Genomic DNA, 26,991 nt, shown 5'->3' on the forward strand with positions numbered 1-26,991 from the left:
AGAAGATTCTTGATGGTACTGTCTTGTTATTCTAACTAGGTCAAATTTATTAATAACATTCGACATATTTCAAAATTCTTCACTATATTCATGAAAACAGCTTGTAAGATTTAGTATTCAGATAATTTAAAGAGTTAAATGAATCATATTGATGTTCATCTTCTATATACCTGTAAACATATTTTAGATGATCTGCAAATAACAATACAACTACAGATAGATTCCTCATCCATTAAAGAAAGCAACTGGCAGGGAAAATATCTTGGTTGATAATACAAAGTAAATATGTGAAATGCGCGGTAATGCAAACTGCAATCTTCATACAAAGAGAAAGGGCCTCTGTAAGAGGACAAGGATACCTCTATCGACAACTCAATGCCCTCGAATATAATGAAAGTAACTAATGAAATCATAAACAAGTCTGAAGAGTATATAAACATTTCACAGCCATCATAGTGTTATGTTATGTAAGATGGTTGTTTCTAGATCATTATTTCAGATTACAGCATTTATGTAGCTGGCTTTTCTTTTGCCTTTCTAGGTTGAGAGGAGATTCTGCATGGCACTGGGGATGATCATGAAATACTTATACCTACTTATTTGTAGAATAACTATTCTTCCCAGATACATGCTTCTTCTGGCAGCTTAAAACTCAGACAATACATATCCTGCATTACAGAAAAGCAGAAATGTTAGTTATACAGTGAACTACCAGATTGCCCATTTAACTCCAAATTCTGATATCAACTTGCACCTTGTGCGGAGCAACACTTCTAACCATATGAAATACTGGATCCTGTATCCTAGCCTTCAAAGCAGACTCTGCCTCCTGCCAAACAGCCAACATGTAAAGGTCAATACTTGAGAGAGAAAATGGAGAGAATTAAACACAACAATTATTCATCTAGAATTTTGTACTTATAATTTATCATGTGTTGCATGCATGCGAACGCCCACTAAGAGTTTATCAAAACAACCATGCTAAAGGAACTTACAGATAGTATTGATTCTCTCGTGTCGGTTAACTTCATAAAGCAATAACAATGAATCCAAGGTAGTGAACCCTTCCAGAATTTTCTCCGGATAAGGCCTCTAAATGAATCTGCAAAAGACATACAAAGCTTTTAGTTGTTCTCCTATTTCTCTTTTTAAAAGAAAAAGAAAAGCATCAGAGAAATGAAACTAAACCAACTGAAACATAAGTAAACACACATCAGAAGTTTGATGCACAAAAACAGATTTGCATCCCAAACATTTACGCCAGAAATCTATAAAGATGGAGGTACTAAGATTAACATATGACAAAAAATGTGCTTGATATTTAGCGAATAACCATCGATGGAAGAAAAAAGCCCGATGAAATACTCCTGTTCATTATATAATAAGATTCAGACATCACAAATATTAGAATGACATGATGTCATTAGTTAGCCTGTTATGGCATCTACAATAGGTTCTTATATTTGCAGAGGCAAACATAATAAAACTTGCAGCCAAATATTCAGAAAACTGTGCATGCAACTTGCAGGCTTGTTTCAGTATAAGTGTAGCTCCATATAAAATTAATAAACAATGGACTAAATGGGCGGAGCATGGCTGAATTGCACAACACAAAGACCAGCAACTTGTCAGAAATCTATAAGATTCACATCTGAAAACAGGTTGCATGAGCTTATATGGAGGTACACTGTTGTCTAGATCAACAAGTTGGTGATAATTTGCAATATGCAAATGGAGTATCAAAAATCCGAAAGATACATCATATGTATTTATATTGTATTAAAATTACATGCATACATATATAAGTAAGGTTTGGTATTGACTAAAATAGAATCTGCAAATATACAAGGACAGACCCAAACATACCGATAAACTGAAGGGCGGAAGCTGGAAGATTCATTATCACATGATCAACATGCTCCCAAGGTTTAGTATCAACTGATACAGAAGCTTTAATTCGCATATTTTTGCCCTTTCTTACCTCTGTGGATGCACATTGTGTCTCGCAAGTGGGAACTACCATCAGTTGTGCAATAAATTTCCTAGCATCCATATTGTATGTTTTAACGCAGTCCTCAACATTGTTGATTTTAGCATTAATCCTCAGATAACGAACACTATATGGATTTAAATCATTTGCATACACTAGGCATCCTTTCTTTGCTGCTGGAATAACAAATGGGCCAATACCAGCAAACATATCACATATAGTTTCCCCTTCTTTAAACTGCGAAACCAACCTTATATGTTCATGCTCCAACCTTGAATTCCAATAGACCAGGCCATAATCAAGCTTGAAAGTTGCTCCAAACTGCTTTATCTCTGTAGTCATGTCAGCTTTCCCAGCTAGTACTTCAAACTTTGGTACACGGAACTCATTAGTAATACATCCAACTTTATTAACAACCGTCTGAATTTTTGGATAATTTTTCTGTGAATAACAAAAAGAGGAAAGAAAATATTAAAAATGCAAAGTGAGGGATGTCCATAATCAATAATTTTGAAGTACAGCATAAATTAATCGATTAGAGACAAGCCCATGCACTTTTGAGCACCCAATCCATTCATAAATACCTTTTTTTTCCCCTGTGTACCCAATTCATTCATTAGTTTGGGAATTCCGAATTATTTGTCCCAAAACCCCTAAGCTGATATCCCCCAAGACAGAAGGAACATAGTACCTTTAAAATCATAAGCTGTTTTAGAACTGATGTTAAACTCTTCAATTTTGGAGTTGACAACAACATTGTAACAGCAAAAGGTCATAACCGATTTTCTAAGGAAATACGTAGTAGGGATTTAAGGTTCAGACTTTACAGCCCCTTCTAAAAGATGCATTGTTACAGAAACTGAATACGAAATTTAAAAGGTTTTCATATCCATTTTAGAGAACAAAACATAAATACTATTAGGTAATCATTATTGGTGGGAGCAGCAGGCAGATAAGAAATGCAATACTGTATGTGGAATGTCTAGGTCTTTCAGTTAGATAAATTAGATTCACGTGTAGAGAGATGCTACTTACTCCAAATACCCTCCAAATAGCAGTTGAAGGTGCCAGAAATAGAAACATGAAAAAGAGTTGTGGATTTTACATTGTTCGAGTATAGAAACAATGAGTGACTAGACAAATGTTCTTAACACCAACAACCAACTATCACGGACATCACTTACAAAGAGTATCTTATAACTAGAGATAGTATTCAGACATATTTGTGTAAACACTGTAAAGGATATGACCAGTAAAACTCACATCATATATAACCTTCGCAATCACATCCTTGTAAGGAAGTAGTTCATCGTTTATGTTCATATGGGCAATGTGACCTGAATAAGATAAAGCATGTAGTTTTAATCAATTAAGAGTTGGAGATGAAATTTTAGCCCAATAAAGATAATCAGAGTGGAAAATAAAAATTAGATATCTCCAGAGATGACTCATGCCATTAAACTTCATCAGGAGGAATACAATAGGAAAAGCAGAAAAATACTGAATAGAAAATACTATTAATACTTAACTATAGTTTCAAATGATGATGGCGCTTCAGTCCCAGGAGGAAGAATCTGCCTCAACACGTGATCTGTCGTACAATATTACCCATCAAGATACTCAGTAACTGATCAAATTAAAAGTGCTACAAGGCTACTCATCAGCTGAACTGATTTGGGCTTTACAAAAAGTATACAAGATTCAGATGCTGGAAGAAAATAATCATATTCATGGATCACGAGGTCAATATATTTTATTCGACAGTGAGCAAAACATTCATAAACACATATCTGTCATGTTGCATGTAATGCCCGAGTATGGTGAATTATGTTCATTCATCTCTTGTATATCATAATCAACTACGGAGCTGGAAAAAAAAAGGCATGTTGAAGATCTTGTTTTCTAATAAATTATTAGTCTCGACGAAATGTACACATAATTGTGGAAGAGTGAATTACCAGCCCTCAACAAGAGCGACAGCCTGGGGCACATAGCTCCGAGGCAACATATATAACAACCAGATCTTTTTTAATAATTTATAGTATTTTATAATATTTAAGATATTTGTTTTAATTCATTTTTTAGATAATATATACTTATTATTATAGATATGTCTAGTGAACCAATAAATTAGTTGAGGACCTGGCTAAAGCTCTAGCTAAATTGTGATAGAGTGACACTTATCTTAATCTTTTATAACCATACTTATCATCATATTATTATAAATATGAGTAAACAATATATGCTTAACCCGCAGAGAATAGAAGTACTTAACTCTAACTAGTAGAGTGTGAGGTAACAAGTAAGGCTGGAGTTAGTGAACAGAGGGGCTGGGTGACCTGTGTGCAAGTTTGGGCATCACGTGTCTTAACAGTTAAATAAAAAGAATAGAGTCTAAGACTAAGAAAGTGAAGGAAGGCTTGATACCACTATATTTTAGTAGGGCGCATGCTAAGGAGGTTTGATTTTAAATTTCATATTTAAATGCACTACTTACATCATTTAGAATTATATTAATTAGTCTATTTAGGTTTATAATTAGTCGTACTTGTTGCTACATTCTCTTGGAGCTCTTAATTAAGGCAAGTGTAATATCCTGTATATCTAATGAATATTTAATCACTAAATAGCTTGTAATCATTTAGCCCGGATTTTGTTAGTATGCCTGCATTAGTAAAGGATCTAATAATAATATTGAGAACTCGCGTTATTCATGTTTTAATACAATTTCTTCATATTTTAATATGTTATTAGTAATGGCATATATTTGTGAGCTACTGTTCAATGCTATTTTAGTTACAAGATTGATGATTTTGAAATTTGGATGTTGTGTCGACAGGACTAGACTACCGTTTTCAATTCTTGTTTATTAACTTATATTAATATACATGTGTGTGTCTGATGGTCTAATTTGGGTAGCTTAATCATAGTGCATGCTATATTACACATACAAGTTTACTTAAATTTTGTAGTCATCAATCTATATATTTTCAAATCCATTCTTCGTAATTTATTAATTATATATTGTATATATATTTATATATGAGTAAAGCATACACAACAATTAACATAAATAAGATAATAATTAATAAGAAATGAAAAAAAAAAATTGTAACCACATTGAAAGGAAAAATTTAACAAATATAGAATATTGTAATTTTTTATGTACGAATTAAGATTATTATAATTGTAATAGAATTAGAAGTGTTTCCTGAGTACATTTTAAAATATGTGTAATATTATAATATATATGATTTTATAATATAAGTTCATTTCCAAATAATAAATAATATTTGCAAGGCCCACATTCAATACATTTTTTTTTGTTAAACTTTATATCATGTTATAGGCCTTTCACACGTTATTCACATGCATGTAAAGGATTACATTGCCCATATGATAATGATCCATATAAAACATTATTAAGAGATTTGGAACTTAATTTACAGATGTCCCAAGTAATTCATATTCAGCGATAGTGATGTTCCCTAAAAGAAATTAATCTAACAATTTAAAATGCAATTTGAATGAATGTAACTGACCTGCACCCCAGTGGGAATATCCGAGAGTCACTGAATAAGGAAATACTTCAACTTTAAAAAGCTTCTTCAGTTCATCAATTTTTTCACTTGGAATATCAGATAAATCTGTTATGCATAAAGATGAAAGAAGACATCATTACAACTTTTCCATTCGTTACTTGCAAGAAATACTTATTATGTTATATAAAAGCTTATGAGAACTATTATATATATATATATATATATATATATATATATATATATATATATATATATATATATATATAGGCTCATGATCAAATAGAAACCACTCTTAAAATAAAAACTAGAAACCAATACAAGTTAGTGATATTCTCAGTACAATTTAGTGATATTCTCTTTAGGATTTAGTGATCTGTATTGCAAGAATTAGTAAAAACTTGTAGAAACTGCCCAGAATCTTCAAATATGTTCCAGAAACTACTCGGAAACTTCAGATCTGTTCACGTTTTCGATTCAGATGGTGGTGACGGTGGTGAAGATGGAGGAAGGATGATTGTAGCGAAGGTCTGGGCGGCTTGAAGTAGGGGATTGGAGCATTGTCGGAATAGTGGCGGCTCCGCCGCGTTTTGAAGGTGAGCCGAGGTGGAAAAAGAAGTATGGACGGGGCTGAAGGAGGTTGAAGCAGCGACCAAGATGGGGCTGGTGAAGATGGAGGTGGAGATTGTGTTGTTAGAGAAATAATGGAGGTTGAGATTGTGTTGTTAGAGAAATAATGGAGGTGGTGGTTATGGAGGGGGCGGGCGGCATAGAGGTGGTGGTGGTTATGGAGGGGGCGGGCGGCATAGATGTGGTGGCAGTGGCGGATGTGGAGGTGGGGTTGGTGAAGATGGAGGTGGAGATGGGGTTGTTTAAGAATTTAGTGATATTTGCTTTAGGTTTTAGTGATATTCCAGCTTGGTTTTTAGTTTCTAGAAAAAGGAGGTTTCTATTGGAGTAAGACTATATATATATAGGGATATGATCAAATAAAAACTTTTTTAAGCTACAAACTTACAAACTTTTTTTTGAATTTTTTTTATTCTCCCATCGTGTTAATCCGTAGTTATAGAAAGTATCTATGTTAAAAATTCTTGAAAAAACATCACAATTTTTAAAAATTACGCATAAATAAATCGTGCATTCAACACTTTTGTAACTGGGGTTCAACATCGGGTGTAGAACACTAATTATAATTGTGTTGAATGTATCTATAAAGATGCTTACACTATACCTCTGGGGTTTGGGTAGGGTCTGGAAACGTAAATATAAGTTATATAATACGTTTAACTTAGTTCCTACATTGAAAAATTAGTTTATTTACTTCTCCAACACAATTTTATTCGATGTTCAACAAAATATGTTAAAACAATGTTGAACTCAAATTATATATGTGTTGAACGCGTAAAGTTTGTAAGTTTGTAAGTTTGTACCAGAACCCACCCCCATATATATATATATATATATATATATATATATATATATATATATATATATATATATTGGATGTTCCAGTGAGAACTCAATCGACTGAGACACAAATCAGAAAATTACTTTGAACAATTCTTTAAAGTTATGGTAATAAATTGCCAAGTTACAGATTAGTATTTGATAATGTGACTTTAAATTGGGTGAATTGTTCGAGTCACCTATTACTTCATTCATATCAGCTCCTCAAGAAGATGCAATTGATTGCAGAACTAAAGATAATCAACAAGAGGAGATAGAGAGGAAAAAGGACAAATGAGGAGAGCAAGAGAGGAGGCTAAAAAGGAGTAGATCAATGAATGTGATGAAAAATACGGAGTAGATCAAAGAAGGTGATGAGAAATACATACTTCTTCCTGTTTTAGAAGATGAACTCTACTTCTAGTTTAAAGAAAATTAAACTTAAAAATAACAAGAAAGTGAAATCTGAACAAAAAATATATGAAGGAAAAGTAGCACATTAACAAACACAAAATTTTAATGTCCTTTAGCAATCTAAGGATCTTCTGTAGCACCTAACTTATAAAGAAGCAGTCCGTTGGATGGAAAATATTTATATGATTTAAGATCAATAATGTCCAGAACTAAAATAGTAGCATATAGGAAGTGGAAAAGAACTGCAAGCTTAAAATTGGTACAGGTCAACACGATGGTTGTGTGGCTGTGTTCACGAATTACAAGAGGTTGCAGACATTTAGAGAATCTTACAGAAACTAATAAAAGACATTCATGAGTTTTTACTTGAGAGTAAATTCAAATTACTAGAACTGATTACATCAAAAAACCTTAATAGAATGTTCGAATGAAATACCAGGATCCTGAACCTTCTCTGATAGTATAATATAACGGTTTTTCTCACTTGTTGGATCTTTGGTGATTGGTTTGGTTCGGGGCTTGTCAAGCATGTACCTACAAGTAGAATGACAAATATACAATGTAATGTATGCAGTGTTTTCCTTATAATACTTAAAGCAAGTCAAAAGGTTGTGCTAAAATAGATAGAGCTATTGCTATAATTTAGCATCAAAAAGTGATTTATTGCCAAAGTAATAACATGTCTTCAATGGTTGGTTCCATATCTTGTTCCAAATTTGACTTATTCTTCTAGTACCCCACTCTTTTTAATATAAGTTCAATTTTTCAACTTAACTTTATACCAAGGACTCCACTATTTTCACCTTTAGGTGAGGTGGCAATTATACCTCCATCTATCTCTTGTTCTATATTTACAACAAACTATAGCATTGTTCTACATTAGAACAACATGAATAACACCATTGGAGTGGTGCTTTTTAGTTTTTGTTCTATAATATAGATATAGAACACGATATAGCACACCATTGGACTTGCTCTTATAGGCGTAAAATTTAATAAACACACAAAGTTAAAGCTTAGGGTAGAAGGTTTTGCATCATCAGGAAAATACTTATGGTTTGATATCTACAAACAGTTGCATATGCAAGTATTAGTACTTAATTCTACCATTAAAGTATATTCTAATCAAAGTCAAATTCTATAGCTTATGCAATAGACCACTTTATATTTTTACTGGAAGATAAGCCCAGTGGCATCATTTTGAATTTTTGATAGTTCTATCCATATACTACTTCTGTGATAGAAAATTTAAAATGTTTTACGTAGGTAACCCATATATAATATACATGACTTGATAACCCATATATGACCTGAAATGACTCTCCCTCATTGATGATGGGTTCCCTTATGCTTGTATATTCATTTATGTCAAAGTTGATTAACTTATCAACGTTAGAACAACATGGAATAATACACTTGAAACCTGAACTCCTTAACTTTATCCTGATATGAGATAACAATCGAGAAGAAACATAAACAAAATTTTAAAAATTTTAATAAAATTTGGGTGGATTAGTTTGAAAAAATTCACTAGCCCAAAACCACTTTCACCGAAGAACCATTACTCCTAGTATATCTCCACTGTTGAAAAAATGAGTTTTTCTGAATCACAACACATGACCAAAATAAACAATGCTCAAAAGATCATCTCGCCCTATATAATTTTAAAACTCTAAAACTTAACCAGCAGGCAAAATTCGAAAACAAAGAAAATAGTAAATAACGGATGCACAGCCTTTTTATTATTAGACTGGAACCACAAGAATTCATTCATATCCAACCATACAAAACCCTTATCTAAAGAAAAACTCAATTCCAATGGACATTCTCCTTATCTCTAATTTTAGTCAACCCTCTATATTTGTCGAGACCTGTAAGAAGATTCCAAATCATCTATTACCTTATTAAAATAATATATTCTAATTATTAACAACTTGAAATAATAATAACATATTATTTATAAGAGTAAACTTCAGAGTTGTGTCCAAAGTTTACATCGATTTTCAAAACGTTGGCTAGAGTTTGGCTTCGCTTTTTAAAAGTGTGGCTCCCGTTAAATGTCACTAACGGGAGCCACATTTTTGAAAAGCGGACCAAAATTTGGCCACTTTTTTGAGAATTTGGAATGAAGAAAAGGGTAAAAATGAGTTCCAAATTCTCATAAAAGTGGCCAAACTTTGGTCCGCTTTTAAAAAATGTGGCTCCCGTTAGGCTGCCGTTAATACATTTAACGGGAGTCACACTTTTAAAAATCGGAGCCAAAGTTTGGCCATCTTTTTGAGAATTTGAAACTCTGGCCAACTTTTTGAAAATCGGTGTAAATTTTGGCCACAACTATGAAGTTTACTCTATTTATAATGTACATCCCATCATTATAGCCGATACCATCATGGTACAAGGCCTTACAGCAAATTTAACATAATGAACAACTTATATCATCTCAGCTAACCATCTTAGCCAATTGGAGATTCTCTCATACAACTGAAATTTGTCTAATAACATAAAACATGCATATCAGGTTTTAATTACTTGAACCGCATCATGCCAATCCACAAATATTTAAACAAGGCAAAAGTTACTCCCGCCGTCCCACAATATTAGTCCTCTTATCAAATCGAACGATTTCTTAATTGCAAATTAGAATCAATGTTTTATAGTTCAAAAAAAACCAAAAAACATAGTTTGCAGCAGATTAGATATATAAATTTTCTTAATTCTACAATATGTTTTATGGTCAAATTGAGATCAATTTGATCATTGACCGGCCAAAACAGGACTATTAAGGGAGTATATATAAGAATATTACTCTTACAACCTGAAATGAAGTGGAGGAAGACATAACTGAGGTCTAGGAGCAGCAAGTAGTTAGAAACTTACAATGATAGAGAAAGAGAGAACATAAATACATACATACATTATACATACCCATGTAATAAGTCAGATGCAGCCTTACACAGCTCCCGAGGTAAACGAATTGCAAAAAGTTTCAACTCCACTTGGAACTTGCTCGTATCTAACATTTTGTTATCACAACGCACCCTCTCTTTCTGTTTCAATTCACCTTCCGCCGTCGCTGCTGCTTATACTCCTAATTCTTGTTTTATTTGTTTCACCCGGAGCCCATCTATTTTAACTTGCAAATTCGAGGCGCTAATTGTTCAGCACAGTCAAAAACACCCCACCACTTTTACGTTTTGTTTCAAATAATCACCGCACTTTCTTCTGCTTTAACTTTTCCATCGGTTAAATAAAATTTTACCTAAATACTCCCTCCTTCCCGGTCAATAATATATTGATGGACGGGGACGCGGCACGAATATTAATACTTCAATATATTATAGTTCTGTAAATTATTTTTAAGATTTTCTTTTTTTATAAAAGTATAACATTTATATTTTTATATAAAAAAAAAGAAAATCATAAAAATAAGCTGTAGAACTATGTTTTATAAGAGTCTTAAAAAGCGTGTCGAGTAGTGAAAATGAAACGTGTACAATTGACTGGGAGTTGCTTTCGTTCTTAATTTGAACGCTTACCCGATCTTTAGACGTTAAAAATGTATTAGTGCCTGATACGGGAAGATATGGGATTCCCAAAGTTATTAATAGAAAATCGATCGTGAGACTTCGAAAAATTGCAAATGAATTTACAAAAAGAATTTAATTGTGTCAAAACCCATTTCTTGATTCAATAGAAGCCAAAAGAGGTGAATGGGGTTCATATTCTTGTAATAGAATAGAAAATTAATAGAAAAGAAAAAAAGCTGGATCCTCCGGAACCAAAAGAATCTTTAGTTAGAATGGGATTCCACCGATAACTTGGTATATCTACTATACGACCATTGAGGAGTAGTCTATAGAATAGCCTCCTTGTGGCAATTTTAAAAAATATACTCACTCTTTTTAACATGTATAAAATATAGTTAATAGATTACTTATAACATTTTTATATAAAATATAAAAAATTTCATTTTTTTAAATACACATTATCATTTTTATTTTTATTTAAGAAGGAAAATTTATAAATAAAGTAGGCGGCTATCTTCTTTAATTTAAAATACGTGCGGAAAATAAAGATAATTAATAATTGGAGGTAGAGTATAGGAGTATAATTCAGCGTGGTAACACATGTATGTCTTACGAGTAAATGCGATAAGATTCATCTTGAAATTTATTCAAAATATGAAATGAGATTTTAATTCGCTATTTATATACAAATATACGTGAGATATATTTATTTAGTCCTTTATCAAATGAAAATACATGTATATATTTTACTTTTGTAAATTGTGAGGTGTGATTTCAAATCACTCTAACAATAATATTTTATAATAGTATGTTTACTTAGACTAAATGATAATTATTTGAATAATTGAAATAATAATGATATTTAATGTTAGTGGATCATACCCGGCTCATATTCGATGGATCATAAACTACCCGATTAAAAATAAGAAAATACGATACCGAATCATATTCAGTTCAGATCCGGATCTCAAATACCCGCGATCGTTTATATCTGAGTAAAATGATCCCATTCCAAGTGGTACAAAACCATTATAATCTTGGAATTCTATTTCTAAGGAGTTAAACGACTAAATGACTATTTTGAACAGTCATGAGTTTTATATAAACAAAAATAATTAGATATATAAAAATAGAGGAAAGTTCTATGGAGACCCTATTTCACCGGAGACCTCGGAGACCACGTATGTTCTGCAATCAAAACACTATAAACTACATTATTTTGTAAAATATGTTCTACAAAAATCATGTATTCATTAAAATCATTGAAGATCATCAATGTTTAATAAGTTGATAACGCATGTTCTGCAAGTTGAACAAACGTTCTGCAAACTAAATATATTTCATAGAACAAAACATTTTGTAATGTTACACATGTAAAACTTATATGATATTCAAGATTTTAATTGAAATAATGATTTCGTAGAACATGATTTGTAAAACTATACATTTTGCAATGTTTTTATAAAATATTTTACTTGCAGAACATATGTGGTCTACAGGTCTCCAGAAAAAATGTGGTCTCCATTGAACTTAACTCATATAATCACAAATAATGATAAAAAGACCATTCGATTCTGATACAAAGTCTGAAACCTAATTCTACTGTATCTAGATATCTGTATAAAAAGTTCGAATCCTCGTAACTAGAACTGCTTTTTCAGACTTAATTTTTACTCCGATAAAGATATGTAGACATCTCGTAATACCTGTTCGAGTTCTGATACACGATATCAATCATAAAGCATGATGTTCACATCTCATTTTTCATTTCATAACAAAGTTAGAGACTGTGTGCATTAATTGTAGTAAACCTGAATACAAATAATAGGGAGAAGAGAGAATGCAAAAGAAAGTTTCAGCATTTTCTCTTCCTTTCCGGATTTCTTCAAGAGAGAAGAGAAAAGAGTGAAAGAAAAATTTCAAAAATAATACTCCAAAAATTTCTTCAAAAGAGAAGACAAAAGACTGAAAGAAAAATTTCAAAAATAATACTCCAAAAAATTTCTTTCCAATGTTACGATTATCTGAAGATATTTTTTCAGAAAAAATATTTCTCCAAAATTTTAAACCTTTAAGATTTCTCGAAACCTTTAAAAGATTTCTCCCAAGATTTTAAACCTTTAATTCCTAAATTTTCTCTCCATCTTCTGCAAAGAACTTGGGAGCACCCTACAAGAAATGTTCATCATTTTTGTCTTTTCTCTCCTCTTTTCTTTTCTTCTCTCTGGCAAAAATCTCAGGAGCACATCTTAAAAGCCTTCAAAAATAAAATCAGTGTCATAACTTGCATCAAGTTCTAAATCAGTGGATGAGTGGGTCTTGAGAGTCGGACTCTGAGATCAGTCAGTAACCAACTCTTGGCAGTTGGCATTACATATTTGACAAAACTAATTATGCAAAAACAAGTGATACTAGCAAAGATAAAAGATGTGATCGACTTATAGCAAAGCCTAAACTTGCCAAATAACAAATCATAGTCAATCCACATACCAGAAATTCAACTAGCCAACTAATTTCCACAAGGGTTTTATAAGATGAGGCAAAGGAGGAGAAGCAGTTCAGCTAATCAAGTAGGTCTAGGTTCTCCTCTGTCGGGTGATTTACAAACGGACATTCAAGTGATACACGCAATGAGACTAACCAGTTGCAGCAGCCATAATATTTTTTTACATCCAACAGATAATTACGACCACTATCCAAGCATCATTTAAGATCATACCACACCAAGAAAAAGCTCTACATAACTTCCTAAGCAATGAGGAAAGGTAAAACAGTGAGCATGAAAGCTTCGTAAGTGAATGTTGCTGACCCCACATAAGCAGTATCTTTCTCCTTGAACTTCTCTGTAAGTCCCTGCAATATATACGGATTAATCAGAATAATGCTCTATCCAAATATACACAAACATCGCCTAATTTTGTGGACATAACAATATTATTCTCGATTGCACTACAGTAATCAAGAGGCTATAGTAGTTCTATGAGAAATCCCATATCATAGTGTCTCAGTAGTTTATCTGAAATATTTAATAATTCCCAAAATTTAGTCAAGTATACAGCACAACAAGATAAAATCGATAAACATTGATGTTTAAAAAGAAGCTATACCTTCACAGTCAGGCAGCACCTGTAATTGCAACAGCCAAAAAAAAAAGAGAAAGACAACAACATCAGATATCAAATCTCCTAAGAAGACATGCTTAAAGATGATAAAAACAAAAGAAAACTGAAAGGGATGGTTGTTATTCATACTCGATGAAGTTGTCATATTCAATAGCCTTGTTCATTCCACCCGTCCTGTCAAACTTGGACACCAACAAATCCAGTATCGCAGGTGACACTGCAAATCCAAGACTCAATAACGCCTCTCTCAACTCAGAAGCATCTATCTTCCCACTCCGGTCCCTATCAAATCTCTCAAAAATCGCCTACAACACAGCCAATTCATATCCATTTAAACGAACAGTCTAAACAGCACACCAAACACGTAATTCTCACATCCTAATTTAAAAAACACTCACCCTCCAGTTCTGAAGACTGTAAAACACAGCAGTAAATTCCTTGGGCCCTGTTTCCATCAACAATAAACTATAAAACCTAATTTGACACAAGTGAAACTTATATACACAGATATCGGAGGGTATGAGAGTACCGATTCTTCGAGAGCTGGAATTAGTGAAGTGATACATGAGGAGCCGGACAGTCCTCAAGCTAAAGCTTTCCCGGTAGGTGGTCAAGGCTTTCTGGAGCTCCAAATCATCAATAAACCCACTGGCATCCCTATCCGCCAACTGAAAACAGCTGATCACATTGGGATCCGTGCCCGGCGGAAAACTCGACGGCACTAGCCCTGCTGCAAACGGACTCCCGTAGGCGTGTTGGTCTTTATTAGGGCTGGCCTGATGATAGGGGGATGCGTAGGGAGCGGATGCGTGTTGAGTATAGGAGGGAGGAGGTGATGTGAAATGGGAAGATTGGGAGTGGTTGGGGGGGAAGGCGTAAGGGGCAGATGCGTAGGGAGCGGAGGAGTAGGGGGAGGGTTGGGGTTGATTGGGTGGTGTTGCGTAGGGAGCGGATGCGTGTTGAGGAGGAGGAGGGTGGGATTGGTATGGAGCTGAGGGGGAAGAAGAAGATTGGGTTGAAGGTGGAGGGGGGGAATTGTAATTGAGGCCCCAGCGGTTGTTGTTGTTTGGGTAGCCGGACGACATGGTGGTTTATCAGATCAAAACTAAAAACTCCGATTCTCTGCTGTGCGTTGTGTGTGTGTGTATTTGTAGCCCAGGCCCCTCTAGCTGGAGGCGCGTAAAATGGGCATCCGCCGTAAGTTTCCTCTCTACGCGGCACCAGGTAGCCAAGGTTTCCGACAGATTGAGTTTGTCACCAGCTCAATTAAATTGTTCATTAATAAATACTCCCTCTGTAACTATCATTTCTTTACTGTTACTATTTTTTTACGTTATCATAAATAGTAAGTTTTTTCCATCATTACACCCGCTATCTTTCCCCACTATCTCATATTTAACAATAAAAACTACTATTATACCTACTATCTTCTTCCACTATCTCAAATCTATTATTAAATATTGATGGATTCCACCACTTTACCCACTTTTCATCTAACTTTACTCATTTTTCATACATTGTCTTGGTCTCCGTGTCCCCCTCCAATGTAAACAATTGGGAGGGATGGAGGGAGTATATGACTTTTTTGATATCCTCGATATTATTTAATAATTATGATTTTAAAATTTTAGGATAATGATATTTGTGAAATTCTAAATTGAAAGATCAATTTACATGGATATTTTTTATGAATTAATTAGTCAACAATATCAACTATATTTCAACTGTACTTGAACTATATCACCGTTTTTGAACTGTTTGATAATTATAATCGACGATAAAATTATTGTTCACAGTGCTATTACTAAACCGTATGTGAGACTGTAATTATGTATGACTCCTCAAAGGTCAAAAATAAATTTAAGACCCATTTATTTTTATTTATTTTGAATTTTTTATTATGATATGTTTTAGGATAGATTCAAATCTATTACGAGGTCCCCAATTAGACTATAAAATTCTGTCTATTATGTATTATTTTTTAATTATAAAGTGCTTCTGAATTGATCTTATCTTTTAAAAGTCGAAAATCTTTTTTTGACAAAAAACAATTTTTTAAATTGTGAAATACAGTCAGGACAAATCGCCGAACTGATAATACAACCTGATTGGGAAATGAAATGAGCTAAATAACTAGTTATTTTATTTTCAGATTGCTTAACAAACCGAATATAAATATTCTTGACAATAAAAAAGAGTACAAAAATTTCCCGAACAATCTAGTTGACACCAACAATCTTCAAAATAGTAACATCACAATTGACCTGCGTACATAAAAAGAGGTGATAGTCCCATGTTCATACCCATCAGTGACGGCAGTTGAGGCCCGGAGTACAAATGTCCTCATATATTGAACAATCTTTCGCTGTGTAAGGTGAGTTTTTGCGATAATCACCCCCGGTCTCCTACGCTGACTATGATTATTTAGATCGAGTGTACGAAGATAAGGTGTAGAGGGGGAGGGGAGGTGGCGGGTGAGGAGAGAAATGAGAGAAAGAGGGCGTAGGTTTGCAAACGTTAGAGTGTTTTTTTTCCTTGACACAATCGAGTATTTTTTTAAGGGTCCTGGTCCACAGCCATCGATGGCTGTGGACAGGTTAAGTGGCATATGGTTTCTGGGCCGTTGGATGCATATCCAGCGGCCCAGATTATAACACAATTTTAACACGTCTAGCGGTTTTTAACCGCTAGACGGGGAAAATGTGTCTAGCGCGCTAGACACATTTTCCCCGTCTAGCGGTTAAAAACCGCTAGACGTGTTAAAATTGTGTTATAATCTGGGCCGCTGGATATGCATCCAACGGCCCAGAAACCATATGCCAGTTAACGCGTCCCTGGCACTCGACTGCCAGGGACCAGCACCCTTTTTTTAATACTGGTAAAATTAAAAACCTTTTGTTGAGTAATAATCAGTGACAGATCAATTCTGAGCCCATATCTATATATATATATCATAGATTTATTTAGTGTCCCGGGCAAATACAAGGCATTAATATTAAATATTGAGAATGCATTATATAACTATTTTATTAAAACCCAACACATCAAGACTCGTCAAAATTATAGTTGGCTTTAGTTTATAACAGGGTGAAGTAATGTACGTGTATCATATTATCTTTAAATCCGCCCCTGAATAGATTAACTTTTTATTGAAAGATAACACGACTAACACCCTGCCAGTCGATTCCATTACGATTTCAATCATCAGGGATTCGAAATAAAGTAGATATAAGTATGCCCAAACTCGGGATATAATTTGATTCTGTTAAACAGCTGAATGAGAGAAGCTATGGTACAAAATCATTCTTCCATTTATACTTCTGGGCTGACATAATCCATCCATTCACACAAGTGAAGAATTTCAAGTTAAAAACTGTAATAGCTCTAGTTCCAAGTGTATTCAACTACAACACCTAGCTCTAGAGAAAGAAACATATCAAGTACAGAACCAGTTTGTCAAATTCTGAAGCTGAATGTACCGCTAGGATCTTCAATTTACAGATCGTCATCTGGTATGGCATTTTCTATCACGTCGATGCAATACCCAACAGATCTTCGATCCATCATGGCCTCAGCTAGCTGCGATCGTGCTTCTTGATGACGACGCAGAAGAAGGGTTGTATTTAGCACAGCCCATCTTACTTGGGAATTTGCTTTCTTCTGTGTGAATCCTAAGCCATTAAGTAATGAGTCCAGCTGTGACGAAACTGGAAATGGTCAGACTCAGTTACCAAGTGGTGGTATATAGTACAAGTGAATAACCATGTTGGGAATTTTAAGCTGGCAACATATAAAGTAATCTAAAATTTGATGACAGGCTCTTGTTAATGTTGTTCATGAGAGGAACTAAAACTTGAAATCCAAAGTACATGACATCAAGCCTTTAATATTAAACTAGCGTATGATACTTACAGAGCAGTTCTTTGATACAACAACTGATGATGTGATGTTTTAAGCACCAGATCAAATACAGAATAGAAGAGTTTAATTATGACGCAACATTTGAAATGAATTCGTGTCTTTCCAGTAATGCTCTGTGTGTGCGTTCTCTAATATAAAGGAAAAAGAATCTAATGGTGTTTCCAACTGTTAAAAAGATTAAGAAATTGGATTAAGAATTGCCAAAAAAGAAGTAGTTGGATACTTTATTCCATGAAAGAAACATGGCCCATGGTTAGTAAGTGGTAACAACCACCAGTCTTTTTCTTTTCTTGTGGATCTAAGAAGTTATAATTATACAAGTTCACATCATGTACCTGGTTTATATCAGCAAGACCTCCCTCTGCATAGCCGTATAAAATGTACTCAGTTGCAACACCTGCTAGTGCTATACAAGAGAACCTATTCAACATCTATATGAAAAACATTGTATACTTAAGTTATACAAAATCTCCACATGGTAACTAAATATAAATACAGAACATCATTCAGTCCATGACAATGATCAATAAAAGGACTTACAGTTGCTGAAACTTTTCCGTTATTAACCTGCATGCAACATGTAGAGTCCATGTCAACAAATTAAGGCAAACGAAGTCCCTTATTTTGTGTCGTACTGATAACTGATCATCTCAGTCTCAATGCTCTAAAGTTGGTATATACATGGACACACAATGTATTAAGGAAACACTAGGAACAAAACATGCATTAGTTCCACTTTGCCACTTCTGGTGTTGATAGTATAATGCTTGTTAAAAGTCAATGAGGATCAAAAGAACAAGCCACAGATGTAAAGACACGGCTTATACAAATTACATATCGGTGACTATTGGTTTCAATAATGCAATTTCCAGTAAGATGTTTAAGTCATCTGTGGATTTTTTGAAACAAAAGCACAATACAAGTTCGTATAGAGCTCTATATTTTCTGAATTAACTTCTACATAAAAATTACAACATTTTCCAATCCATCTTCTAATTACAAGAAGGGAAAACATAAAAACCACCCTGCGGAATGCAATAACCTTAATCTCTTTTTTTTTGTTTGGCATCTAAATTAGCTTGGTCTATACGATTTGGTTTCTTCTTTTTGGATTAGAACTACAAGGAGAAGAACTTTGATTTTAAATGGAGGAAATTGTTAAGTGAGCTTTTAACAAGTGGGATTAAAATTAAATTTGGAGACTTGTTTTTACTTAAAACAATATTTATGAACATTTTTGAGGTGGTTTTCCTGGAATAGTGTTGATTATGAAGCTGGTTTGATATGAGAATAAAAGTGGCAGGGGTATGCATGGCCAACCTAAAGTGATTATAACAAGAAAAGGAAGGAGAGGAGACGATGCAACACAGAAAGAGAATAGAAAGTTCATGCACATGCATACGGGCTCTGCAATGTGTTTACTCTTGATATTGAGTTTATTTTCTTTTATATTTTTCATTCAGTTTTTTATTATGTTGATAAGACATGGTAGGTGAAGAAGAGGAGATCACATTTGTTAGAGCATGTAAAAGACGCCTATTAACGTGATCACATTTTCTTTCCCGATGAGATAATAAAATAACTATAGATGATTAAGTTCACAGCAGAAATGACCTTCTTATGACATAACATATAGAACCTGTATGCTTTGGGATACCTCTGTAATTCTAGAACTTGCTAATTTATTGACCTTGTAATCCAGATCTCTACGAAGTTGAGCCCTTGCATATGAATGTAAAAGATAAAAAATATAAAACTTCTTAACTACTAAATCACTGTGACCCAATGTCTTTTCAAAAAGCTTTTAGCACACAACTGTTTCATCTTCAATCACACTTTTTTGTTAAGAGGCTCTTCAGTGACATCTTTACAGCCAATCATAGATTTAGATAAGGCTAATTGTGTTGTTTCAAGGGTGAGTTTGGTGTGAATTTATGATTTGGGAAAGTTTTATATAACATGGAGAAGAGTTGATGACACAAGGTAGAACTTTGTATTTACAGCTTAAAAATGAGTGGTAAGTCGAGCGGTGCTGTAACTTGGTTACTTTTTGATATTTTATAGACATGGAATGATAAACATATAGGTATTATCACTCCTGAAGTTGTCAAGTTACTCTGTTTACATAATATGCGGGTAGAGGTTGGTAAGATCATAAGTAGTGGTGGCCATTCGGGCGGGCCGGGGCGGTTCGGGCCGGTTCAACCGCGGGCCGAACCGTCAGCGGTGAAACCGTAACCGGCACGCCAAGACTGGCAGTCCGGTCCGTGCCGGGCCGGGCTGGTGGAAATGTAAACCGAAACCGTGTTATACGATTTAAATGGTTTAGGCGGGTTGGCGGTTCGGGCTAGTTTAAGTGGTTCAAGGTCGGCGGTTTGAACGTGCGGCTCACATCAATCATTGTCACAGAGCGTGAGTGTGTTTCTTTTTTGTTTTTTTTTTTCCTTTTTATTATAAGTTTATTTTGTTTTATAATAACAGGTGTAAATGTTAATAATTCTTAAATTTTAAAAATTCGATAATAAAGTTTTATATGATATTAGTTTTGGAAATTATTTTTGTTAAGTATTATTATGTAATTAATTATTAATAAATTGTAAACTAATAAATAAATTTTTAGTAATAAATAATAAAATGGTAAAAAGAGGGCGGTATCTCTTATACTGTAGTACTAGTACTTGTAAATATGAAATCAATTATATTTTGAAAAGAGAAAATGATGATAAGTAATAATTATATTAATATATGTGAAATAAAAAATGATTTCTAATTTCTCAAAAATAAGAAACAATAAGAAGCATTTTTTTTTTACTGAAATCAGCATTTATTTTTTTTTAAAATTTATCATGCATCTATATCCCTATCAAGGTTAGATTATGAACATACAAGTTATAGCAGACAGCAGGTGACCGTTGCCTGGAAAGTTCAAACCGCAGTTCCAACCGGGCCGGTTCCGCGGGTTCCAGCGGTTCCGGGCTGGTTATGGTTCGGTTTCCCATTTCTCAACCCGTATTCGACACGTGCTCAGTATCGGTTCATGCCGGTTTCGAACCGGCCCGTGTTTAGACGGTACCGGGCAGTTAAAACCCCGGTTCGGGGCGTGCTGGTTTAGTCGGTTCGGCCCGTTTGGCCACTTCTAATCATAAGTGTTAATGAATAGCCACGTGCACAATCGTGTCTTTTTTTGTCCCAAACATGTTAATATGGCATGGCCAATGCTTTTTCATGGCCAGGCTAACCAAAATTAACCCAAAGCTATATATCGATTTTCACAGTTCACACATCCAAGATGGCCGCTTCTTGGAAATTGTACCAGAGAGTGGTGGTGATGAAAGAAAGGGCGGCTGAGAATGTAGGCTAGGCTAGGGTTCGTGATTGCAAAGAAATTAGGGTTTTCTTCACAAATCTCTCGCTCTCAAGAACCCCGTTACCCACAATGTGCCTACGTACTCGTATTACGCCTAATAAACCTACTAGGATTTAGTTTCCCGTTCAACCGCATTTCTAGATGGGGCCCAATATGATCTGGCAGTTTTCCTTAAGAGTTGCATAGTGTCATTCCTCTTTGAAGTAGGATAACATGAGTGTCTATCATAATTTTATAAATATTTCTGTAAAATTTACATTTTTAACAAGCAAAATAATACATAAAACATCAAGGTCTCGTTTTGGGCACAAACAAAGAAGTATAAGCTCCTTTCGCATGAACTCATGGTTATAGGTCATGTAGATTAAAGGTTGATGCTACGATGCCAGACATTGATAACTTAAATTTGGAAGCAAAGTCGCGAACAAAATTATATATAAAGATAAAGCAATGAAGCACTAAGAAACATTTTGCACGTATAAAAGATAGTGATTTATGAGAAAAGAAACATACTTCCTCAACAAACTCCAAGTCAACAAAGGCAGTCCCTGCTTGAACGTTAAGTGACCCTTCCTTCTGGAAAGCTTCCAAACTTGACAAAGTATACCCCTTCGGAAGAACCCCCATCAAGTAGGCAATCAAGAAATGGCCAGCTTCATGCTAGATAATTTGATGGTTAAGAAGAGATTAAGAAGATATGCCCTGTAATAACATTATAGATCTACTGTATTAGGCAGTAATATTGTACATGTTTGTACTTTGCGTCACTACAAATCAGGGTAGACTTAGTGCTTAGTTTGCTTGCAGGGAATAAATTTAAGTAGGTAAGGAATGAAATTTAAACTATTTTGTAGGTAAATATTCATTTTTATCAATTTTTTTCCATTCCTACCATTTACAAAAAATAATATAGAGCAGAATCCACATATCTGTAGATGCATGCTTCATTCCTGCCTCTACTCATTTTCTTTACAGAACTCAGCACAGGAAATTTGCAATTTTTCATTTTTTTTTCAATTGACCCTCTTACAGCCTTTATTTCACCTTTAATCTGTGTTCAAAATCTTCATTTTCTCCTTCCTCGTTCCATTCTCTCCAACAAAACAGATATGGGAATTATGATATTGAAAAATGACAAGCATATTTAAGTGGGAAGTATTGAATGATGAGAGAAGATTCTTACTTGAATTACCCTATTATGGTACTTTTCGCTTAGGTTGTGGCCTATCGTATCAAGTACAAGTCCAGTGATCCCTCCATTATAAGAAACCTATGAAATTTTAGTAAATCCATTAGACCAGGAACAGATCATAGAGACTTTGGTTTTCTCTGAGTTTATGAACATACTTCTGAAACAGGAAAAGCCTAGTTTAGCTTTAAGGAAATGAAATTGATGTGTTGAAGACAATAGAGAATCAAACAGCACTATCTCTACTCAGTGCCAATGTTATACTATCATAATAAGTTTCACTAGTATTATAAATTCGAAGAAAACAACAGACATTACTCTTTTTGCTTGTGGGAGTCAAGTAGTCCTAGTTTCAGTTAATTGCCTCTTTGCCTCCCTCAATAAAGTCCAAGCTATTTCTTATTGCATACCAGACAAAAGATGACATAATTGTGAAGTTGCAAAAAAAAAGTAAGCAATATAGATATAAATAAATTGGTGCTTAATCATAACCATGTTAACTTTACAGATTTTAAATACAAACTGGCATACAAACAACACAGTTTAGCCTTGATATGAACTATAATAAGGGAGAACCTGTCACTGGCTGGACTAACAAAACGAGAAAAAAATTCTTTCCATATATATTAACTAAGGGGTTAAAACAGGTGGTAAGGAAAGATACTCTTACAGTTACAGTGAGTGGACAGCTTGACTTGTAATATCGCTAAAAAAAAGTTGGCCTGTCTCAATCTTATAAACTGCTATTATCTATCTGAATGCAGCAGAGGTCTTTATCTTGCTTGCCATTGTTTAAATGTTAAGGATCTTGACTTCAACAAATATCAACTCTAAACAATTGCCCATTTCACACTAGATTATTATTAAAGTGACTGGATGAATATGGAGAAAGTATCACTTAATGGTAATAAGTCAAATTTGATTAATATGCTTATGGATATACTCAACCTGATATGAGGCATGGGGTCGGAGTTATACAGTGTCAGAGGATATTATAAAAATTCTCGTGAACAAATGTCCTGTACAGACGTGTCACTTGCACTTGCATCAATAAACATATCATTTATAAAGTACTGTGTATCATCAGAAATGTACTCTGATTTATTAAGACCTGGAAGGCTAAAACTTAAAAGTCTGTGTGATTGTTATTAAGAAGCTTCATCTCGAACAAGACTATGTTTAGAGCTTGACGAATATGCAAGCACAGTAATAACATTAATTTCAGAATATGTCAATAACTTAATTTCTGTATCACAGTGCTGTTCTATAGTATCTTGATATAATTGTACAAGCTCAACTAAGACATTAAGGGTTCGAGTCCCGCAATAGGCATGCGTAAGTGAGTACTTATCGTTGTAACAAAGTTAGCAACAACAAAAGTAAAGACTTAATTTGCTAATGGTTGTTATGCTTTTCTTACTCCTTCCTGAAACTTTATCTTAGTGGTTGTTAGGCTGAAATAAACCAAAAACCTATAGGCTAAAACTCACAAGTATAGTAAGTATATAGTAGTTCATGAAGAAATTCTCCTTTCACAATGAAACATTTACTTATAAGGAAACTGCATTGAGAAACATAAACATGAAGTTTTAGAGAGCTTACTGCATCCAATGTCCCTAGAAACAACAGTCCCAAAGCGATATACAAGACTTGTGTGGCGCTAAAATCAAATACTTTCCATGCCGAAAGGCCTCCTACAAGAGCTGCAATCTGTAAATTCCGTTCTATCGCTCCAAGTGTAGTATCTACCGGCGAGAGCAGAGACGAAGTCTCTATGCCATTCAGTTTTAGTTCATCCAAGGTGTAAAGCCTCTGCGGTACCTACAATCAAATTTATTCAAATATTTTTCAGCAGCAGAGGAAAGCTAAGCATCAAAGGTAAATAAACAAAATATTTACATATAAACAAAATAAAATCATAAACCTACACACTTAAAAAACCCACTTCCTCACATGCATATTACACACATCCACACATAAATCTGGACTCGGGGTTCGAATATTGTCAAAGTCAAGACGGGTGCGTGAGCGTGTTGAATTATCGAAACTATCAAAATGAAAGAGGAAATGAGAAAAAAAAAAACCAGGCGGGCAGCGCCGAAACATCGAAGACCATGAGGCTTTCCCTGGACATCCTTAACAAGAGACAAGGCTGATCTCTCATTGCCTTGTTCTAACTCTCTGTCCACTTTCTCAAGAAGCTGCCATCTTAATCCTCCACTGCAACTCACAATCTGGGAGCTTCTTGATCTCCCACAACAGCATAAACCTGAGTGATAATACACTGCTGCTGCTGCACTTCCCATAAATTGACAAATTACAAGAAATATTGTATTCGATATTCAACCCAAAACAAAACAGACCCTTTACGATTGGAATGCTCCTTGGCCACAAATTTAGCCACCATAGATTTGATGATGATAATTTTATACTCCCTCCGTGCAGTGATTTGTATACAAATGGCTGGGACACTGAGACCAAGAAAAAGTGTAAAAAATGAGTAAAGTTAGATGAAAAGTGAGTATAGTGGTGGGACCCATTTATATTTAATAATAGATTTGAGATAGTGGAGGAAAGTAGTGGGTGTGTAATAGTGTTTATATTATTATAGAATGGAGATAGTGGAGGAAAGTAGTGGGTGTAATAGTGTTTATATTATTATAGAATGGAGATAGTGGAAGAAAGTAGTTGGTGTAATGTTATTTTATTATAAAAATTACTGCTTTTGATATGTATACAATTGGTGGGACGTCCCAAAAAGGAAACTGTATACAATTCATTGGGACGGAGGGAGTAACTCATTTACGTTTACATTTATATGTATATTTACATTAAAAAATCAACAAAAGTGTGTTTTGTGAATAAGAAAAATAATAATCTAAATTTTTTCTTTCGGAAAAATTGGGAATCCATTTTTGATATTTTATTAGATATTTAATTTTATATGATAAATTTCTAACAAAAAAATTAAATTAGAAATTTACATAATTAGATTATAAATGGAATATTAATAGTTTTTTGACTATATACAGTAATCACTAATTTTTAATATTAAGTTATAATTTAACATACAAAATTCCGATAATTACCAACCTCAGTCACCAAATTTCATGTAATGTGCCTCCCTTTAACCTCATGAATTTATATTTTCAGATTTTTGGATTACATCATTTCAAGACATTACATATTTCATCACAATTTCTTTCAACTTCTCAAAAGCATTTCTACATAGGTGGTAATTTATGCACACCCTATTTTCTTGAAATATTTTGAAATGAGATTCCTCTCCAAACGAATTTGTAGTCTCAGTTTTTCCTTATTAGAAGGCAAGAAAATGAAAATTTAATATATGAACAGAGAGTTTTAATACAAGTTTGCAGGTGACAGGACTCAGGAGTAGGATTAGCCTCCCAAACATGTCAAATGCATATCACCCTTGTTTTACATTGGCTAGTATATGCATATCTGTCTCATTAGATTAATATGTCTTTCTGTGCACACTCTACACACCTAATAACATGTGAATTGATATAAATTACATCTCCAACCTAAAAATAATCTCAAATCCAACCACCCAAGTGAGTATGAAAAAGCACCTGGTTTAGTTGCTCGTCAGCATAGTCTATTTCCACGCCTGTAAACTAGTGTGGAGTTGCAGAGCTATGCAGGGGGGAATGCTGATTCTTGTTGAGAGGAGGAAACCATGTATAATGTTCAGAATCCAGTAAGGCAATATAGACTTCTGCTATTCATAGTATTCATTCTAGTTAGAGTTCAAACAGAAGAGCCTCAAATTTTAGCAGTGCTACTTAAGCAATAGGAAACAGAATTAGAAATGTCACTTGTTGCCTATCTCCGTCAACTGTTTCTTTTCACAGTCACATCATTATCCCCTGCAGCCACAGCCAACACTAAATCAAAGAAAATACACTGAATGAATAAACGGAGCATAATGTATCAGTGGTGAAAATACAGGTTCAGAAATTGATGATGTAAACAGCTTAACATTAGTCAGACACTCACTCTAGAGAAATTATATCAATGAGTAAACTTACTATTATCTTTTGCGTCTCTTTTGAGCATTCTCAACAATTTCAAAAAGTGAAGGGTCCGAAAAGTAAATAAAAAAACAAAACACTACTAAAAAAGTTAAGGGCAACTTGGCCCAAAAAAGAGGGAGGGTGTGCATAAATAAATTTAGGGTGTGCATAAATTAGCACCCTATTTCATTAGTAATACGCGTTGATCAGGAAACTCATCGATTTATTAGAAAACTTATCAACTGATGACATATTTTCTAACAATTTTATGTTAGCACCTAATAGAATAGTTGATTGATGGATATAGTCATTAACTAGGCATTCATGTTCAGACCTACTATCTACACATTTACTGTACAGGATTATATAAGGATATGCACCGGATTGATAATTTTTCAAACTTATTGCTATGTTAAAACTATACAACCAATTA

General features: G+C 34.1%; 3 protein-coding genes across 4 annotated transcripts; all 3 read right to left on the bottom strand.

Moving 5' to 3' along the window:
• Nucleotides 1-211: 211 nt before the first annotated feature.
• On the bottom strand, nt 212-10,578 carry LOC108220463 (tRNA (guanine(37)-N1)-methyltransferase 2). Its single transcript, XM_017394241.2, has 9 exons — nt 10,318-10,578; nt 7,829-7,926; nt 5,533-5,637; nt 3,519-3,581; nt 3,254-3,327; nt 1,867-2,431; nt 996-1,102; nt 755-829; nt 212-668 (listed from the first exon to the last, which is right to left on the bottom strand). The coding sequence occupies exons 1-9, from the start codon at nt 10,410-10,412 to the stop codon at nt 612-614; spliced, it is 1,239 nt and encodes a 412-aa protein (XP_017249730.1). The 5' UTR covers nt 10,413-10,578; the 3' UTR covers nt 212-611.
• A 2,750-nt stretch (nt 10,579-13,328) lies between these two features.
• LOC108219708 (calcium-binding protein CBP) lies at nt 13,329-15,309 on the bottom strand. Its single transcript, XM_017393209.2, has 5 exons — nt 14,571-15,309; nt 14,440-14,486; nt 14,171-14,346; nt 14,027-14,045; nt 13,329-13,772 (listed from the first exon to the last, which is right to left on the bottom strand). The coding sequence occupies exons 1-5, from the start codon at nt 15,124-15,126 to the stop codon at nt 13,668-13,670; spliced, it is 903 nt and encodes a 300-aa protein (XP_017248698.1). The 5' UTR covers nt 15,127-15,309; the 3' UTR covers nt 13,329-13,667.
• Nucleotides 15,310-17,331: 2,022 nt separating this feature from the next.
• On the bottom strand, nt 17,332-24,940 carry LOC108220094 (uncharacterized). Of its 2 annotated transcripts, none has more exons than XM_017393760.2 (7): nt 24,603-24,939; nt 24,121-24,339; nt 22,513-22,599; nt 21,843-21,989; nt 18,503-18,529; nt 18,298-18,393; nt 17,332-17,737 (listed from the first exon to the last, which is right to left on the bottom strand). In XM_017393760.2, exons 1-7 carry the CDS (start codon nt 24,822-24,824, stop codon nt 17,537-17,539), a joined length of 999 nt encoding a protein of 332 aa, XP_017249249.1. In that variant the 5' UTR covers nt 24,825-24,939; the 3' UTR covers nt 17,332-17,536. The 2 variants fall into 2 exon arrangements, with proteins under 2 accessions (XP_017249249.1, XP_063950524.1); XM_064094454.1 differs by having other exon boundaries at nt 17,567-17,748; nt 24,603-24,940.
• Nucleotides 24,941-26,991: the final 2,051 nt, after the last annotated feature.

The sequence above is a fragment of the Daucus carota genome, chromosome 5 (assembly GCF_001625215.2).
Source record: "Daucus carota subsp. sativus chromosome 5, DH1 v3.0, whole genome shotgun sequence".
NCBI classification, from domain to species: Eukaryota; Viridiplantae; Streptophyta; class Magnoliopsida; order Apiales; family Apiaceae; genus Daucus; species Daucus carota.